The sequence below is a fragment of the Poecile atricapillus genome, chromosome 16 (genome assembly GCF_030490865.1).
Source record: "Poecile atricapillus isolate bPoeAtr1 chromosome 16, bPoeAtr1.hap1, whole genome shotgun sequence".
NCBI classification, from domain to species: domain Eukaryota; kingdom Metazoa; phylum Chordata; class Aves; order Passeriformes; family Paridae; genus Poecile; species Poecile atricapillus.
Window position 1 is genome coordinate 2,115,342 of NC_081264.1, and position 18,180 is coordinate 2,133,521.

At 55.5% G+C, this 18,180-nt stretch overlaps 1 protein-coding gene across 11 annotated transcripts in view; it reads left to right on the forward strand.

The window, feature by feature from the left end:
• Positions 1–18,180, forward strand: part of NCOR2 (nuclear receptor corepressor 2) — a 227,268-nt gene that overhangs the window by 148,837 nt on the left and 60,251 nt on the right. For all 11 annotated transcript variants that reach the window (XM_058851341.1, XM_058851345.1, XM_058851346.1 and 8 more), the window contains exons 12-14: positions 954–1,132; positions 4,444–4,498; positions 6,636–6,734. In XM_058851341.1, coding sequence (XP_058707324.1) covers positions 954–1,132; positions 4,444–4,498; positions 6,636–6,734 — 333 coding nt within the window. The remainder of the gene's footprint in view (positions 1–953; positions 1,133–4,443; positions 4,499–6,635; positions 6,735–18,180) is intronic.

An 18,180-nucleotide genomic window follows, 5' to 3' on the forward strand; every position in this document is an offset into this window, starting at 1 on the left:
CCACCAGTGTCCTCTCTGCTCTCCACAGGGGCTTCTCCTGTCACCAGGGACAGTCTGCAGGTACCCAGGTTGAGAACCAGCATCTGGCTGCAAGTTAAAATAGCAGCACTTGAGACCTGGCCTTCCTGGGTCAAGGGTTGGAGTTTGAACAGTGACATCCCAGGGAGGACTCAGACTGGTGGTACAATTGGAAGGGAGTGGCCAAAGCATCCCTTCATCCCCAGAGGGTGGACCTGTGCCAGGGGATCACCAGCAGCTCAGCCAGAGGGACAGTCCTGGCATTTAAGCAGAAGACAGCACAAATGAGACATCACATTGGCCTCTCTGTTGCAAATACTTCAGGAAACCAGTGTGCCCAGTCTGTCCTGTCCTGGTGTGCAGCTGGAGCTCTGGATGAACTTTGTGCTCCATAGGATGGAGTAAAGGCATCAGATTATGTCCCAGGGTGTTGAAGTAAGGAATGACAGCCCCGTTTCAGTGGCATTTGAAACATCCTGGAACAATTCAGCATTCCTGTGGAAGGAAAACATGATGTCTCCCTCTGCCCACCCTTTCAGGAAGCTTTGCAAAGCTGGCCCACTTCCCTCACAATTGGGGTGGGGGGCTGAACCTCCATGTGGCTTTTGGAGGCTGGGATGAGATCAGCATTCCCTGTGCCACCACTGCTTTGACTCGTTTCTCATCATGGTCAGGAGCTGTTTCGCTTAAGTCAGGCATTTCCACGCAGGATCTTGAAACCTTTTATTCCAGAATGAAAGATTAATTGTTTCCTGGCTGACAGCGATAGCCTCTTTCAGCATTTAATTTACAATTACTCCGGCAATAAAGCTGTCTAGTGCTTGCTTTTGAATTCTCCTGTTCCTCTGCCTGTCCTTTTCCTCTCGAACATCTGTCCCCTGTGGTCCCCACGGGCCCGTGGTGCTGACCAACTGTTCTCTCTGCTTTCCCCAAAGAACCTGGAGAAGCAGATGCGCCAGCTCGCCGTCATCCCGCCCATGCTCTACGATGCTGACCAGCAGCGCATTAAATTCATCAACATGAACGGCCTCATGGATGACCCCATGAAGGTCTACAAGGACCGGCAGGTGATGAACATGTGGAGCGAGCAGGAGAAGGAAACCTTCCGGGAAAAGTGAGTGCAGCCCCCAGAGCTGTGTCTGTGCAGCCCTTGGGGAGTGTGGGCAGGATCCGTGCGGGGCTGCAGCCGGAGCCCCAGCACACTGAGGTGTGAATTTCCCCAGTGCTTGGCTTGGACACGTCCAGAGTTGCTGTGTTACCTTGAGCCTGGTCACAGGGTGATGCTTCTGTGCAGAAACTTCAGGCCTTGCTGTATGGATGGGGTGTTCCTGCCCCTGTGCTGGGCTGTGGAAAGAGGCTGCTTGTTGTGGCAGGGTGAGAACAGGAAGTTTTTCAGCTTTTGCAGTCCCTGTTGTATCAGCCAGTTTAAAGATAATACCAGGGAAACCAAACACTCCATGCACATTTCCTTTCTGGATTTTCACGCTGTCCTTTGGGCACTGTGTGTCCAGGGGATTTTTGGGACTTGCCAACATCCAAGCCCCTTATGCAGACCCCCTCAGGCTGCAGCTTCCAGCTGGTGCCTGTCCCTCAGTGCTCCATCCTGCTGTCTGCAGGATTTACCACCGGCTGCTGTTTCCATGGATGCGTTCCCACATCAGACACGTGCAGACTCTGGCTGTGGTGCTTTCTCCTGTTTGCAAGCAGTGCTTGAGAACAGCTTGGCTCTATCAAGTGAGATCACTTGGGGAGTCACTGATTCCTTCCCTGGGTACCACTGCGCTGTCAGCCAAGATGTGGGTGCTCAGCTTGGTCTCACATTAGACTCCCCTGTATCCCATATCCCAGCAGGACCCAGGTGTGTTTGCATGGAGGACTGGAGTACCCTCAGTGCCCCCAGTGTGCTGTGGGTCTGTGAAAACGGAGCTGAGGTTCAGCTTCCAGTGGGATGAGCTCTGCTGGTGCTCCCTGCTGTGGACCTGAGGGACATGGAGGTACCTGGATGCACCAGAGCCGCTTAGTCCTGAGCAGCAGCACCACTTAGTCTGGCCTCTGGACAATCAGAGGATGGCTCCGTGGATTTCCAGCCATGCTGGAAGCCTCTCTGTGTCCAGGATCCCTCCTCCTCCCCCTGCTCGTCAGGACTCCTGTTTGCAGCTGAAATAATTAATTGCCAAGATGGACTGAAAAAGAACAAAACAAGCAAACAGGCTCCAAGCCTTTGATAGAGGAGAATCCTCATTGCTAATTAGCCTTAAAATGTGCCACTCCAAACAGCGAGGCTTGCCACAAATGACGCAAAGGCTAATTACTTGGTCTTTAATGGCAGGGCTGTGCCTGGCTAATGGGGCTGGAGGAATCCACACCCAGTGTGTGCATCCTGCAGTGCACGGTGGATTCTGTGTCATCACTGTGGGTGATGCAGAGCTCGAGGCAGAAATGCAGCAGGGTTTCAGGGCTCTCACAAAGAGAGATTTTTAGGTTTTGAGAGATTGGTACTCGGGAGCTGTAAGGAGGGTGTAGGGAGTCCTGCCCCAGCTCTCCCCCAGCCTGGCGTGCCGGTACCCGAGCTGCCTGCTGTGCTGCAGCTTCTGCCCTGGGTTTTTAAGGTGAACTGGAGTTGTGTCATCCGTGATCGTGACCTAGAGCTGGCCTCCTCCTGAGACCAGGAAAACCTGGTTCAACCTTTTGTTCAGCCCAGTTGGCAGGGGATCTTGGAGTAAACAGGCAGGCACTGCAAGGCTGACAAGCTCCAGGTCTGAACTATTTCAGCTGTCAGAACATAACCACGAGGAAGAACCTGATTTGATTTGCTTCTGGGCAGGATTTCAGGTCTCTGTTGAGAGCCCATTGCTGGCCTACTCCCAGGGAAGCTGTGGTTTGCTGGTGAAGGAGCAGGGTGCTGCTCAGGCTTTGTTGTGCTGGGCAGTGTGGGAATGCAGCATCCATCTCTCATTATGGGGAGATGGCCTGGCCCGTGAAAAAGAGTGGATTGTTATCTGCATTACCCCTGTTATCATTGATAACATGACCTCAAAAACCCTGTCCTGTGGTCAGCCCTGGGTTTGTGCTGTGTGCAGAGTGAGGAGCCAGCTCTGGCTCCCTGCCCTCATCCCGGGTTGTCTGAGCAGCCTGTCTGGTTTGCTTTCTTCCGGTTTTTTTTGTACCCCCTAGCATTTCTGGTTTCTTTTTTGTTCTAGTGACAGGGATCTTGCAGTGCCACCCAAACCATATGGGAGTTCTGCATCAGAATGGCATCAACGTGGGTGACAACACCCATGTCCTGCTGCCATGGCTGGAGTTGGTCAGGCCCTTGCTGAGTTCAGTTCAGTGCCTTGACCCCAAGTTTGGCATTGGGATGAAGCAGCAAAAGCAGGAGAGAGCTCAGCCAGTTGCCCCAGGAGAATCACTGTCAGGGCTGGAGACATGGAGCTTCTCACCATATCCTGCCCATGTTACACCCACACCACAGCTCTCCCACCTTTTGCCTCTGATCTATTTCCCCAGGGCACAGAGCTGTCAGCTCCTGGGAGCTGGCAGAGGTGCACGTGCTGAACGTGGCTCAGCCTGGCTGCTCAGCTCCCTGGGGCAGAGCCTGTGCTGGTGGCCACCTCTCCTGGCACAAAGTCACCACTCACTGGGCTCTCCATGCTTTGGCAATGCACTGGTTAACTGTGCTGCCAGCAGCAGCGCCTCCTGCCAAGGGCTTGCTGGCCCTGGATGCTTCCACACCAGCTGGGCACAGGGATTTGTTAGAGGAGGCATCTCTGCTAGTGGGGACAACTTCCCCTGAGCGGGCAGTGTACCCTCCAGGCTGCCAGAGCCAGGGATGAGCTTGCTGACAGCTCCTCCACTTGCTGGGCATGAGGCAGCGTTCATCGGAGCTGCTCTGCCACTGGGGATCTCTTGAGCAACTCAGCAGTGTGGCAGCTCTGCTTCCTCCCGGGGTTTGGGTTTCCCTTCCTGTCCTTTGCAGCTGCTCCCAACAGCCCAGCAGGGCTTGGGGTCCTGCTCAGTGCCAGGGCCACCCATGGCCATGATGTAGGCTGTGATCATGTGGGGGATCCTCACCTTTTCCTTGCCAGATCCTGAGGCCTTGGTCAGGTGTGCCTGCCCTGTGTGCCTGCCCTTGTCCTGCTCTTGGCACAGGCTTGGGTGGCCGTGGGATTGAGCAGGGTGATGAGCAGCTCTGCCAGCCCTCCTCCTCTCTCCCACCCCACAATGAGCATTTGCACATTGAAGCTCCCAAGCAGCCCAGCTCCACTGGGCTAAATTTAAAGATCCTGTCTTTCTGGGAAGCTGAGCAGCAGACAAGTATTTTCTCAAAGCCCAGAGTCCCTCTGGGAGCTGGCCTTGCAGCATGGCAGGCTGGCTGTGCGGGGTCGGAGCCAGCACCCACAGTAACCCTCTCCTCTCGCTCTGCAGGTTCATGCAGCATCCGAAGAACTTTGGCCTGATCGCATCCTTTTTGGACAGGAAGGTAAGCCTTGCCTGCCTGGCTGTAACCTGAACTGTGCTGCCTCTCCTCCCATTCTGGCTCTTGGTGCAGATGCTGGGCACCTGTGGGCGGTGGTGGCTCCAAGCCCCGGGCACGGTCCAGACGCCTCCCGGCTCCCTGCAGAGCCAGGGACTGAGTCAGCTGCGGGGAGCCGGGAGCTCGGAGCCGCGAGAGGTGTGAACGCAGCCAGCCTGGCGCGTGGGCGCGCAGCCCACCCCGTGATCTGCCTGGGGAGCTGCTTCCCAGCATCTCCCGCAGGCATTTTGCACCAGCCAGGCTGTCACACAGGGGGTGGGCACCCAGCTGCCCAGCACAGAGCGGAGGGGTCTCTTTGCTCAGGGAGAGAGAGGGTTTTGAGGATGGACTGAGCCCCATTTCAGCCACCAGTTCTGGTGGGTGTCCTGGAAGCACACGCACCTCCCCTTGGTGACAGGGAAGTTCACAGGAACTGCCTGACCTATCCCAGACCTCATGTGTTGTGCTGCTTGGACTTTTTGTTTTGGCTGTTAATTGGGCTGATGGAGGAAGGGTTTGGGAAGAAGACTCAGTGGAGGAGTGAGTCTCTTGTCCCATTCTGAGCAAGGCCAGGTACCATGGGACAGGCCATATGGGCAGATCCTGGACAGACCCAGCCTGAAAACACAGCTATGTCCATCATCTGAATGCTCTCCTGAGCAAGAAACATTTGAAAGCTGCAGCTTCTCTGGTCCTTTTAGTTCCTTGCATCCTCTGCCCACCTCATGCAGTGTTTCATACACACAGTGTCCACTCACTCTGGGCGAACCACTCTGCTCTCAGGGGTGGCCTGCAGAGGTCACTTCCAGCCTAAATTATACTCTGATTCCTCATAACTCAGGCTGGGAAAATAATTTATAAGACCTTGACCTTCCTGTCCAAAGCAGCAAGGAAGGCCAGCAGCCACCTCCTGCTGCTGCTGTTGCTGTAAGATCTCAGGCTCCTCATCCTTTCGCACTCGATAAAGCCGAAAGTGGTGGGACTTGGATGATGCTCACAATCCAGTTTGTGTTCCAAGCTGTAAAATGTCTTCTAATTTTATTTGTACTCGTTTGTAAATCAGGCTGTAATTATGATACAGAACACATCCATTATCCTGTTGGAGAGAGATGCAAAGTATGGCTCAATGTAATGAATTAATAGATTTTTAAATTGCATTATAAAAAAATAGTGATCTTAGCCCTTGGAACAGATGACTGTAAGTTTTTGTGTTCGCGTGTGTGTGTGTATAATCAGGGCTAAATTAGAAAGAGATCCAATTAACACTTTAAAAGTTGCAATCTGTTTTTGCAAATGGTTCCACTCCTTGCAGAGGGATGAGTGAGCGCAGCCCCCGGGCACCCTCGGGCACTCACAGCTGCCCCAAGCTCCTGAGGACTTGTGGCACGATGGATCTGTGGGATAATTTTTCTCCATGAAGCCACTGATCTTGTATGTGAAGGTGTAGCCCAAGGCTGGTGTTCAGGTGCCCACCCTGTTCAGCACAGGACTTCTCCCAGCAGGGCACACTTGGTGCTGTTCAGGAGCAGGATATGTCCTGGCCACAACCCCTTGCTTTCCTGACGTGTCCAATCTGTGATGGTGCTTGTGGAGCCAACCACTGGAGTTGGGATGGCAGCTTCTGAGCGCTGGGATCTCAATTTGGCCACAACAAAGTCGAGCCAGCGAGCTTAGCGGCTGGAAGTAACACCAGCTGACAGTCGCGTGGCAGGTTGTGCCTCGTGTAACTGCAACAGAGGCTGACAGGCAGCTCCTTCTTCTGCCTCTGGTGCCACGGTCATCTGGGGTCAGCCCTGCTTTGCCTCCAGCACGGGGTGATCTCTGCTCAGCACCCCATCTCCATCTCTGCACGCCTGCGGGACCGCCCTGCTCTGTCCTTTGAAGGGCTGAGCCTTTTTGCTAAGACACCGTGAATTGTCCCCTTCTTCCAGCTGCCCTGGAAGCCTCAGGGAGGGAGGTGTGGGGAAGCTGTTGGGCTGCAGGTCTTCAGGAGCAGCAGGAGACCTGGTGATGACCAGTTCTGAGCTCTGCTCCTGGAAGTCTGTGCCCCAGCAGCGCACGAGGACAGGACCTTCTGTTCCCTGAGCTGCCTGTGTCATTGCAGACGGTGGCTGACTGCGTCCTCTATTACTACCTGACCAAGAAGAATGAGAATTACAAGAACCTCGTAAGAAGGAATTACCGGCGGCGCGGGAAGAGCCAGGTAAGAGCTGGAGGAGCGCGTCTCTCAGGCTGAGCAAGGAGCTGCGGCACTTTCTCTGAGTCCCCCAAATGCTGCTTTTCCCCCCTCCTCCTCACATGGAGATGCTGCTTGCAGGCTGTGATGGCTCGTGGTTGTGCTCTGTGTAGCTTTTCAGAACATGCTGTTTAATGGCAGTTGGTGTTTGTCCATCCTCATGCCAAGGTCACGGCATCTTTAAAGGAAACAAACAAATCCAAGATGCTTAAAAAAGGGAATGGAAAACTGTGGAAAACATGGCTGTGTGTCAGTGGCACGGGGTTGCCCGTGCAGCCTGAGCTGTGTGTGAGAGCCAGGTGGGGTCTGTGTGTCTCTCTCCTCTGGAGATGGCAGCCGAGGTGCCAGTGGTGACAGGACTGGGTGGGGCTCCTGCTTTGCACTGCCTGCCCAAGGCTCCTCCCATAGCTAAAGGTGTGAGAGGAAAATGACTTGGGTGGGAGTGACTTCTGGTGACACCTGAGCAGAAGCAGATAAAGCCATTGGAAGTGTCAAGGGGTGCCCAAGATCCCTGTGAGGCCTCCTGTGGGGCTGGCAGATGTGGCACTAAGGCTAGAGGAGACCCTTATCCCTTTATTTAAGGGCAGAGCACATACCAGGGCACCACGAGGTGCCTGAGGGCAGGTGACTGAGTCAACCCTTACCATTACCATGGCCAAGATACAAATCTAGACATGACCTTGGCAGTGTTGCTGCTGATACCATGATACCCAGGAACAGGTAAGTGCTGACCTTTTGGGAAGGTGCCTTATTCCCATGAATGCTTTCAGTCAGAGGCAGCTCCTGCTGGTGAATCCCCAGTCCATGAAGTGAGTGATTATTCATGTCACAAGGAGAGTGAGGTAGCCACAAAGGGACTGTCTCCCCAGAAAATGAGGGAATAAGGATGGAAAAACTGGCCTGGCCCAAGACACCACTGACATCAGCAGATCTTCACGCTGCATGGCCATAAAAAGCAGCACTTGGGCCTAGATCCTGATTGGGAAGCAGATAGGTAGCCTCACTCCAATTTGATTTCTGCAGCATTAAGACATCAGAATAGCTAGCACATGACAAATGTCATGGACAGGGCCCAATTTTCCCTTCTTTTTTACAGAGACATTAGAGATGGATAAAGCCCTATTAGATTATCCAGTCCCTCTCCCAGCAAACACAGGGTGGTTCCCTCCAGTACATTTTTATAGTGTTTACCATGGTCTGTTTTGTTAGATCACAGCAACTAGAACATGAGGCCACATTTGTTTCTTGTTAGCGGTGGAGACATTGAGCACAGCTCACTCTGGTTTCAATGTTAAATTGAGCAAGTGTGGAGAGTGAGAGGCTTTGCTCTGCATCTGCCTACCTACCCCAGCAGCCACAGACCTGCCCACCCTGCACCCAGCAGGGATTGTTTGTGTTTTGGGTTTTGGAATGATCCAAAGCATCGCTAGTTGCAGAATTTCCCACGATGCTTTCCACATGATCCAGCCTGAGCAGTGGAGATGTGTGCTGCCCTTTGCAGCCTTGTTCAGTGCCAGCCTTCAGAAGCAGGGGCTTGCTTCATCGCCTGTAGGACTGTTTTTGCAAGTAGGAATTGCACCAAAGGGAACAATTTGCACCTCCCCTGGAGCAGACCTCAGCAAGAACATCAAAAACTTGATTTTGATAGCGGAGCCCTCGTGAGTCTGGGAGGAAGAGACACAGTGAATATTTCCCATTTCTGTTGGATGCTCAGGTAGAAGGTGGGATGTTCAGACAAGCTTTAAGAGCCAAGGACTGGCTGCATGATTCACACTAGGAGAGAGATGCAGAGCAGCAGCTGCTGCATTCAGCCTGGAGCACCTCTCCCACAGGGATCTTGGGAGGTTTTGAAACTCACACTTTGTGCTGTGATACCTCTAGTATTTGCATCCATTTCCTGTAAGACTGCATGAGGGGAGTGCTGGAAGAGCCTGTGTGCAGGCTTGGGAAGGGCATGAGGGGCTGGGTCTGTGCTGCAGAGGAAGGCTCTGCTGAGGAGTGACTCCTTTTAGGGTGGCATTTTAAGTTAATAAAGGGATGAATATGTTGTTAAAAATCCTATCAGAAGCTGGTGGGAGCAGTGAGGCATCTCCTTTTCACCTCTTCAGGGAGTCAGGGTCTCCCCTAGGTGTGATGCTGATGGGATCTGCTTCCACAGACCAGGCTGGGTCAGTGTGTGACTGCACAGACCATCATGGGAGAGGTCAGATACTGGCAAACCTGGAGGGCTGGGATGGAGGGATGCTCCTGGTGACATTTTGCTTACTGAGTCTTTTCTGAAGCAGCTCAAATTCTGCCTGTGCTGCAGGAGTGCTCATTTGGGAGTAACCTGTCCCAAAGGCTCAGCCAGCACCTTGCTTGTTCCCTGCTTGTTCCCAAGGAATGCTGGATTTTTTGGAACCCTGTGCAGGTCCCTGCAGGTCCCTCATTCTGTTTTCCATGTGGGTGAGGAGTGGGGACTGTGGCTGAGGGGCAGCAGCATGGGGCTGACATGGCACTGCCAGCTCTGCCCAGTCTCTGCAACTAGAGATGGTGACAGGATGAAGGACAGAGGACACACAGGGATGGGCAGTGTGCAGGGAGGACACAGAATCATGGACAGCCTTCCTGCAGCCCATGGAGGCATGGCCTCGTGTTCCCAGCATTGCCCATGCTCTGAGCATGTATTTTCCTGCTGGTAAAGATTCAAGCAGTTAAACACCAAAAGCTGATCTTTAATTAATTTGGAGGAGGGGAGGAGAGGTTGGTTTTTGTATCAGATGAAAGGAGAGCAGATGAGATCTGATACAAAGAGCATTTCAAGTGGCCCAATGCTGGTTTTTTGCTCCTTTTCTCACAGAGAGGTTGGTGGTCTTATTTGCTGTTGGAGGCTGCAGGGAGCTTGAGAGCGAAGGGGAGATAATTACACGCAGAAAAAAAGCTACTCTGTCAGGACTATCTTTGTGGCCTACTTATTAAAAGTCCATTAAAAAATAAGAATCCCACTGCTCCCTGGCTGATGGTCCCCTGGCAAAGGATATTCCTCATAAAGCTGCTACTTACTGCTAAAAATCTCCTGCCAAGAGCAGGGACTTCACATGATTCCACTTCCAGTTTGTCAGAAAACAGAGCAGCCGCCCACTCCCGGCACTCCGCCTTCCATGGCACTGCTCAGTGGAAGGTACCCACATCCAATGGGTCATAATGCATAATATTGAGGCTCCTGAGATTAAGATCTTTCTAAAATAGTCCTCTGTGTTTGTGTATGAAAAGGCAATATAACCCTGCGAGGGGGGAATTGATGGCAAGACTAATATCTTCCTCGTTATCACTTCTGACTAAAGAAAAATAATTGTGCCAATTGGTAAAACAGCCTGATCCAATAGTCAGTGTGCAGTAATAAGCATAAATTTGCATGAGCTTGTAATGACAAACCCTTGTGTTGATGTGTCCATCCAACTCAGGGTCTGTGGCAGTCGCTCATTCAGGGTCTCTCCGGGAAACCTCTAAATTCTATAGCAGACTTCTTTGGGAAGCTGTTTTGCCCACTTGTGGGAACACAAGTGTTGGGCTGGAAGGAAAGTGACTCTACTTCAACATAATTATTCCGTTTGGAGTGTGAGATTTTTATTCCAGAGTAAATTTGCATTGATTTTGGAGTAACATTGCCCTTGCGGTAGTGGAGCAGCAGCAGCGTGCCAGATACGCTTCCTGCCAGTGAATTCCATGGGGGGGAAAAGCCATCATCTCCCACACACTGCTGGGGTGGGCAGGTGGGCAGCCGTGGCACCAGGCAAGGCTGTCGATGGGTCTGTCTGTCCTGAGGAGGACCATGGGTCAGTCTGTCCTGAGGAGGACCATGGGTCAGTCTGTCCTGAGGAGGATGGTGGGTCTGTCTGTCAGCAGGAGGACGGTGGGTCTGTCTGTCCTGAGGAGGACGGTGGGTCAGTCTGTCGGCAGCAGGACCATGGGTCTGTCTGTCCTGAGGAGGACGGTGGGTCTGTCTGTCCTGAGGAGGATGGTGGGTCTGTCTGTCCTGAGGAGGACAGTGGGTCAGTCTGTCCTGAGGAGGACGGTGGGTCAGTCTGTCGGCAGCAGGACCAGGGTGGCTGGAGGAGCCGCCTGCCCGCCCTGGGGATGACTCAGAGGAGGATGAAGTCACGGTGGAGGGACGCAGCCGCCGGAGGAGCGCCATGCCAGCCGCTCAGACCGCTGTCAGCCAGCGCTGGCGCGTTCCCTGGCCGAGGGGCCGTGCGTTAGTGCCGACACTTTCGAGGACTCGCTGCGTGGCCCTGGGGGAGTGGAGCCGCCAGGACCCCCCTTCCTGCAGCAGAGCGGTGCCAGAGCCGCGCCGGCAGGGCGGGGAGCCACGCTGTGACCCGGCCGGGCGGCCAGTGCTGTCCCCCACAGCCTTTCCCAGGCCCACCCTCTTCCCTGTCCCCTGCCAAAACCCAAATCGAATTATCCGTCCCGCCGTCCGTCCCGCCCTCCCCAAACACAAACCATTCCCCTCACCAATGTGGATAAACAGCCCCAACCCAGATTTTTATAAACAGCCCGCTTACTTTTTTGGCAGAAGCACCGTCCCAGCAGGATCTGGCCAGGTTTGATATCACATGGGGTCTTGGAGTGTTGAGAAAAACCTCGCCAAGCAGGTTGCCCTGGCCACCAGCAGGGCTTGGTAAGGTTTGGGATTCCTGAGAGTGCCTGCCCACGACTCCAGGGCTCCCTGCAGCCTGTCCCCAGCACAGGGCAGATCTGCCATGCTCCAGCCTTGCCATGCCAGCTCCTCTCCTCCCTCCCCAGGGATCAGATCCAGAGCTCAGCAAACTGTTGGAACTCTGTAAACTCTTCAAGTGCTCCCACTCCGGTAACCACAGCAGCTAATGAGAGGATGATACTCGTTTCTGGGAACCATTTGATCTTCATCGGTCCAGAGAGCAGCTCCTCATTAGTGATAAAGGGTTTGACAACTTATCTTCCAGATGCAGGGAAATACTTGTCACAAAATCTCGGTTTAATCATGCAGCACATCATACAGACACAGCCCTGGATGTGGCCAGTAAACTTTGTGCCACAAATACCAAGAAATTATTCTGCAGGCACTTAAAGCTGTGCTGGCTGGAGTGTTGTAGGTAAAACAGCACTGAAATTATCTGTGGATGAGCAGGGGCGGTCTGTGATGGAGGTTGCCTGGTTGGGAATGATGCCAGGGATGTCAGTACTGGGGCATGGGTTCATCTTCTGCCAGTGGAATGTCACTGCTGGGATATAAAAGGGCTTGAATTTGGCTCAATTTCTGGACAAATCTGCAGTGTAACAAGGCTGCTGATGGCCTAGGAAATCAGACTGAGGCTGCAGGACCGAAAAGCTGAACTTGGTCAGACCCTGTGGTCCTGGTCCTGCTCAAGTGTGGCCTCACAGGAAGAAAAATCTAATACAGTGTTTGTTCCCTGGGTGCTCAGTGCAGGCTGTCACTCTTTAAACCTGCAGTCACCAGGGAGGTTTATGTCAGGATGCCTGTCCAGGAGATGGATGAGGTGTGAGACACAGTGATGCTCGAGTTGAGATTGATTCTGTAACCCTCCCTTGGCACCTGTTCTTTCAGTCTGGACTCCTGCTGCTGCCCCATAAGGTCCATGGTGCCTGTTCCCCCATCTCAAGGGTGCAGCAGCTTTCCTGCAGCCCTGCCACCCCTCCAGGCAGCACAATCGGTCAAACACAATGGAAACTTGCATTCCTGAAATCCCAGCTGCAGTTTTGGGGGTGATTTAATGAGGACAAGATGGCCATATTTGGGAAAAGAATCAGAGGATGTGTTGCCACAGGAGGATGGCTGCTTGGTCCCCAGGTCCCCGTGTGGGCTGGTGACAGTGCAGGGACAGCAGGGACACTTGTGGGCTCGGAGCAGGGACAGGCAGCAGCAGGCAGGGACATGCAGCCACTTTCCTCAGGCTGCTGATGGACCCTTTGGCCCTCACAGCCGGGCTCCTCCGTGCTGCTTGATCGCATCTGCAGGTAGCAAGAACAAAACAGTCACGAAGTGAGGTGACCCTCATTCCAGCTGGCTCAGGCTGGTGTTTCTCCAGCAGCAGGTGGATATATCCTCGCAGGGAGTGCTCCACCACAGCCCTGCCCACGTGAGTCCTCCTTGGGGCAGGGTTTGGGATCCAGGCTTGGCATTGCTGGTCCCATTGAGGGACCTGCAGCATCTTCATTGCTGCAGAACAGCAGTTGGATTTTGGGATGAGTTGTTTTATCTGTTGTTCTGATCCAGGTTTGACTAGGAATGGATGGGAAATAGGTCACGTCATTGCTAAATTGCTTTCTAAAGCAGTCACAGCTGAAAATCCCAGAAATCTGCTTCTGCAAGGATACAGGGCTTGCTTTGCCCCTGGTTTTCCATGGCGTGTGCGGATGCTGCTCTGCATCCCACAAACTGCTGACCTGGCACCTTCCTCTGTTGGCAGGGCTTGGAGAGGGGTCGGCGTGTGGCCGGGGGCCTGTGAGCAGGGGGAGCAGGGTAAAGCAAACCACAGGGAAGAGAAAACACGTGTTCCCTGCCTGGGACAGAGCGGGGGCTCATCTCCGCTGCTTCCAAATGTTACGCTCTCTTCCCTTCGGGTCATTTTTCCCTTCGCAAGCAATCAAATCACTTTTTAAAAAACTCAGCAGCGACCCAGAAAAGAAACATTTCCTCTTATGGAAAAGCCCTCAGTGGTTCAAGGAAGGATCTGGTGAGCAGGGTCCTGTAAAAATCACTTCAGTGCTTCCGTAGTATCACAGAGCGAGCGGTGGGAAGGCAGCAGTGCCAGCTGTGCTGAGCTGAGCCACACAGGGCCCTGCCTGAGCTCTCCCTGTGCCCAGCAGGCTCCCAGTGCTGCCCAAGATGAGCCCACACTCGGGTGAGTGCACCTGGGCATGCTTGTCCCGTGGTCTGGCAAGTGGTGCAGGGCCCAGCATCACTCCAGTCACACCACCAGCCCCTCTCCTCACCCCTGACATGCTGCGTGTCCCCAGGACCCTCCTTGCTCCAGGACCAGCAGCCTGGGAGATGGCACAGGGCTTTCCCATGGCATGGCAGGACAGCCTGGCTGCAGCTGCCAGCGCTTTGCTGCTGGCACTGGCTGTGTTTGGTGGCCTGTGGTGCCTGAGAGTGGTTCTGGTGAGTGTGCACAGGGCCTGTCCACATCTCCTGGGACACTGGGCAGAGCCTCGCTGTGCTCCATCCCTGCCATGCGATGACTGTGTGTTGCAGAGTTGGCTGTTTGCTGGTAGAGGAGCAGCCCAGATCAGAGCTGTCACAGTTTGAGCTGCACAGAGCGATCCTCATGCTCTCTATCATTCTTATGAAATCTGAGCCTGGCCCTTTGATTTTTTTTGACTTGCTTCCACAGCCAACAGCATCAAACCCAGCCCTGGGACACAAGCAATCAAAGCCGAGTTGCCGGCAGACATTCCTCTTCCTCCCCTTGTTGTTTTGGCAGCGGCTTGTTTTGCTTTGTGGTTTCTCCCATGAGTGGAGGGTGCCGTGCGTGGTCGTGAGAAGCCAGGCTGTGTGGTGGTGGGTGGCAGCGGGGCCTGAGGCGTTCCAGACCATTGGAGCAGGGGCTCTGGACCCTGGGGGTCGCTTACATGACACACACATGTACTTCTGAGCCATCCTCCCCGTGCCTCAGGGGTGGTAGGGACATGTGGGGAGCAGTGTTTGCAGTGGCTGTGCAATATCAAACCTCAGAGGTGGGTGCTTCTGCCTCTGCTGTGTCATTGGCAAGGAAGGAAACTCCATGGGCGCTCTGGGTGCCTGGGCAGCGTGGTGGCTAATGGGGAGGCTGCTGCTGAGGGTGCTCTGTGGCCAAGTCCCTGCCCTGGCTCTCACTGGTGTGACCTGCCAGAGGAAGAGCTTGAAAGCAGGTGGAAAGACAGATGTAGGTGGCAGAGAGAGGATGCTCCCGAGCTACAGCTGTGTGGTGCCAGCCCTGTTCCTGGCAAAGATGCCCTGCACAGAATCTGTGGGGCTGGGCAGGGGGGTGAGAGCCAAGTGCCAAGTCCTGCTGGCTGTGCTGCACGGAGCATCCTGCCCCGTGGTGCCAGTTCCGGACCCTGTGGGGTGTTGAGGGTGATGCCAGCAGGCAGCCATGTGTGCCCATGGCCATGGCAGCTGTGCTGGGGCTCCTGGAGAAGCAGCAGAGCAAACCCCAGGCGTTCCTGGCCAGCGTAACGTTGGCCTTTTGTCTTCAGCTTATCTCGAGCTGGTTTTAATTTGCAACTCCCTGATTGCGTGCAGTGACCTTGGCCTGAGCCTGCTCGGCAGCTGAGTGCCCCAGAGAACATCATAAATGCCATTGATCTGAAGTCACACGCTGGAGAACTGAAGAGCTGGTGCCCTGCACGTGGGAGAGGCGGCGCAGCCGAGTGGGTGCTCCCAGCTGCCAGAGGGTTTGGGGCTCACACTGGTGGGATGCAGCTCCCTCCAAAGTCCCTGTCAAGACAGACTCTGGTGTGACATGCTGGGGAGAGGGTTGGCACATGTCCCTGCGCTGCCGCAGTGAGTCTGTGGCAAGGGTGCAGAGCTGCCTTTAAACAAAAAGCTCGCTGCCTGCGGTAGCTGGGAATGAGCTTGAGTGGCACCAAAACCATGTGCCTTGCCGCTCAGCCTGGGTGCTCAGCTCCCTCTGCTCCAGGGTGTACAGGCTTGCTCTCTCCTGGTTTAAGGAACAAGCAGGAGCTGGTGGTTCCATCTCCTGTAAGAGCCCAGGGCACCGTAATGATGGCAGGAGAGGAGATGCATCTGCTGGCAACCAAATGGCATCCCCAGTGCAGCCAGTGTGGGCTTGAAACCTGGTGTGGGAGAGAGGAGATGCCAGCACCAGTGGCACTTGGGCTCGGGGACAGGCTCGCTCTCAGTGCCACCACCATGACCCGGTTCCCCACTAGCATATCCACAGCAAGGGCTGGAGTCGGGGTGGCAGGAGCTGGTAGTTCTGATTCAGGAGCTGGACTGCCAGGGATGAGCTCATCCCTGCTGGCAAAAGTGGTGTTTTGGTGCATGTTTTGAGGGTGCTGTGGCACAAGGAGTGAGGGGGGTGCCGGGGGAGGGTGTGGGTGCCTCCATTGCAAGGTGCACGGTCCAGTGGTTAACGCTGGGATGTCCTGTGGGCAACAAGGGAGGTCCCCTGTTCCCGGTCCCCTGCCACAGCCTGGGGCATCTCGCCACAAAGGGGATGGGGAAGGCAGCAGCGGTCGTTTTCCGGAGGCTCGCAAGTTTGGAAAATAAATAGCCCTGCACTGTAGGTTAAGCTTGGCATCCTGGCGGATTAATCACGCAGGCTGCAGCCAGCACTGAGAGCCCCGGTGACGAGAGCTGTGGTTTATAGATGATGATTCATCGCTCGACTTAGAGCGACCACGTTATTCCAGCAGATTGCAAAATCATAAGAGGAATGTTGTGGTTAGTTTACGGCTTAACTATGCAAATCGTCAGGAAGCCTTCAGAGCCGGAGAACGTAAGGCACAGCGCGCCCGGATGGCTGGGCGGTGAGCAGGGGCCGGGAGCTGGCCGTGGGGCTGTCGGGGACCGGCGGCTCTCGGGAGCCGGGGAGCGGGGAGGTGAGTGATTTGGGGGGGATGAGGGGCCGGAGCTCCCGGGGAGAGTGCGAGCGGGGCGCTTGGGAGGCGAGGGACGCGCTGCCGGCTGCCAAGGGCTTTCCGTCTGCTTTCGCCGTCTCTCCGCCACAGGCTCCGGCGTCTCCGGCGGGGCCGGGGAGGGCAGAGGTGGGGAGCTGCTTCCCCCACCTCCTCCTGCCCTCCCGTCCCGCTCGCAGAAGCAGGCAGTGCCTCGGCAGAGGAAGTAAACAGAGTGGGAGGAGCTGCACCTCTTCCTCGCCAGGGCTTTCTCCCAGCGGGTCCCGCTGTCAGCGAGCTGGGCCGTTCTCAGCAGGATCGGCCTTTCCGTGCCCGGCTCCTGCCCGGGAGCCGCCGTGCCCCGAAAATGCGCTCGGAGACGAAGCTTTATTGCAGCAGCTTCCTCGTGCCGTGCCCAGAGGAGCTGGGCAGGCCGGGCGAGCCGTGCCGGGCCGGCCGGGAGCTGCGGGAGCATGTGTGCCTGCGGCGGGCCGGGGAACGCGCTGTTCCCGGGAGAGCTGGCAGCGCTCTGCGCCGCTCCAGCTGCGCCGGGCCCGGCGGGACTCGGGGGCAGAGGTGAGCAGGTGGTTGTAATTACCGAGCTGCTCGGGCCGGAGCACAGGGAGCGGAGGAGGCCCCCTGGACTCGGGGCAGGCTCTCGCTCACGCGTCCCGTGTCCGATTTTGTCCTGGGGCCTTTTTAAATAAACAGGATGCGTCGGCAGCAAAAACAAGCAGCAGCGATGCTGAGGAGGAGGAGGAGGAAGGGCGGTCCGGGGTTAGAGCGTCTGACCTGGGAGGGAAGGACAGCCCTGCCCTCTGCCACAGGCATCTTACCTGGCCTCGGGCACATCCCATCACCCTCTTGTGCAAGGTGGGGAGCACGTACCTGGTTTGCCTCTGGGAGGTGGAGTGCCTCATCCCCAGGCTGGCAGAGATGTAGGTGGAGAGAGGTTTAAGCTTGCCGGGAGCCGAGCAGTTCTGGTGCCGGCCTTTGGCGTGTCCGCTAAGGGCTGACCCACCTGCCAGTCCACCTCTAGCCGGGGCGGTGTGAATCAGAGGGAAACATCAGCTGGTAATTGGGGAAGCATTTCCTGGCCCGTCACGCTTTGGGATGGCGTCCCGTCCCTTGAATCATCCAGAGCTGGTCCATGTCCAGCGCTAAGAATAGCCTCCCCACACACCGCGGGGGCAGCGCGCCGTGAGGGGGAACCGGCCGGCTCGTGGGCTGCTGGCGGTGCCCTCCTGCCACTGTGCCACGGCGTGCTGTGATTCTGATGGCAGCCTGAGGTTTGGGTAGAGCACACAGCGTGGATGGGCTGGGGCAGCTGCCATGGTCGCTCACTGGGGGATGGTCCCATCTGTGTGTGCCATTTGTAGCTGAGCTCTGAAATGGCTTCATTCAGCACCCAGGGTGGGGTGCTCGGGGCCAGCCCCACAGCTTCCAGCCCAGCATGTACCCCTGGCTGTGATGTAAGGGGGACATTCACGAGCAGAGGCGTTTCCTGGGGTGTTTGGCAGGTGCCCTGCTCTGCAGCCAGGCTCTAGTACAGGAGATAAGCCATCGCTGTGGGCTTGCCAGGGTTCAGATCAGCATTTGGCTGGGAGCCTTTCCTCAAATGAAGACATGAGCACAGCCTGGGGTGGAGCTGGGTCAGCTTTCCCACCATGGCCTAATGGTGATGATGCTGCCCATTCTGTGTATTTCACCTGGCTGACAGGTGAGACCTGTCCTGCTGGGTGCAAGGTGCTTATCCCACCTGGCTCTCGCTCCTGGCATTGGGCACCCAGCCGTGGCCAGAGCAGGGCAA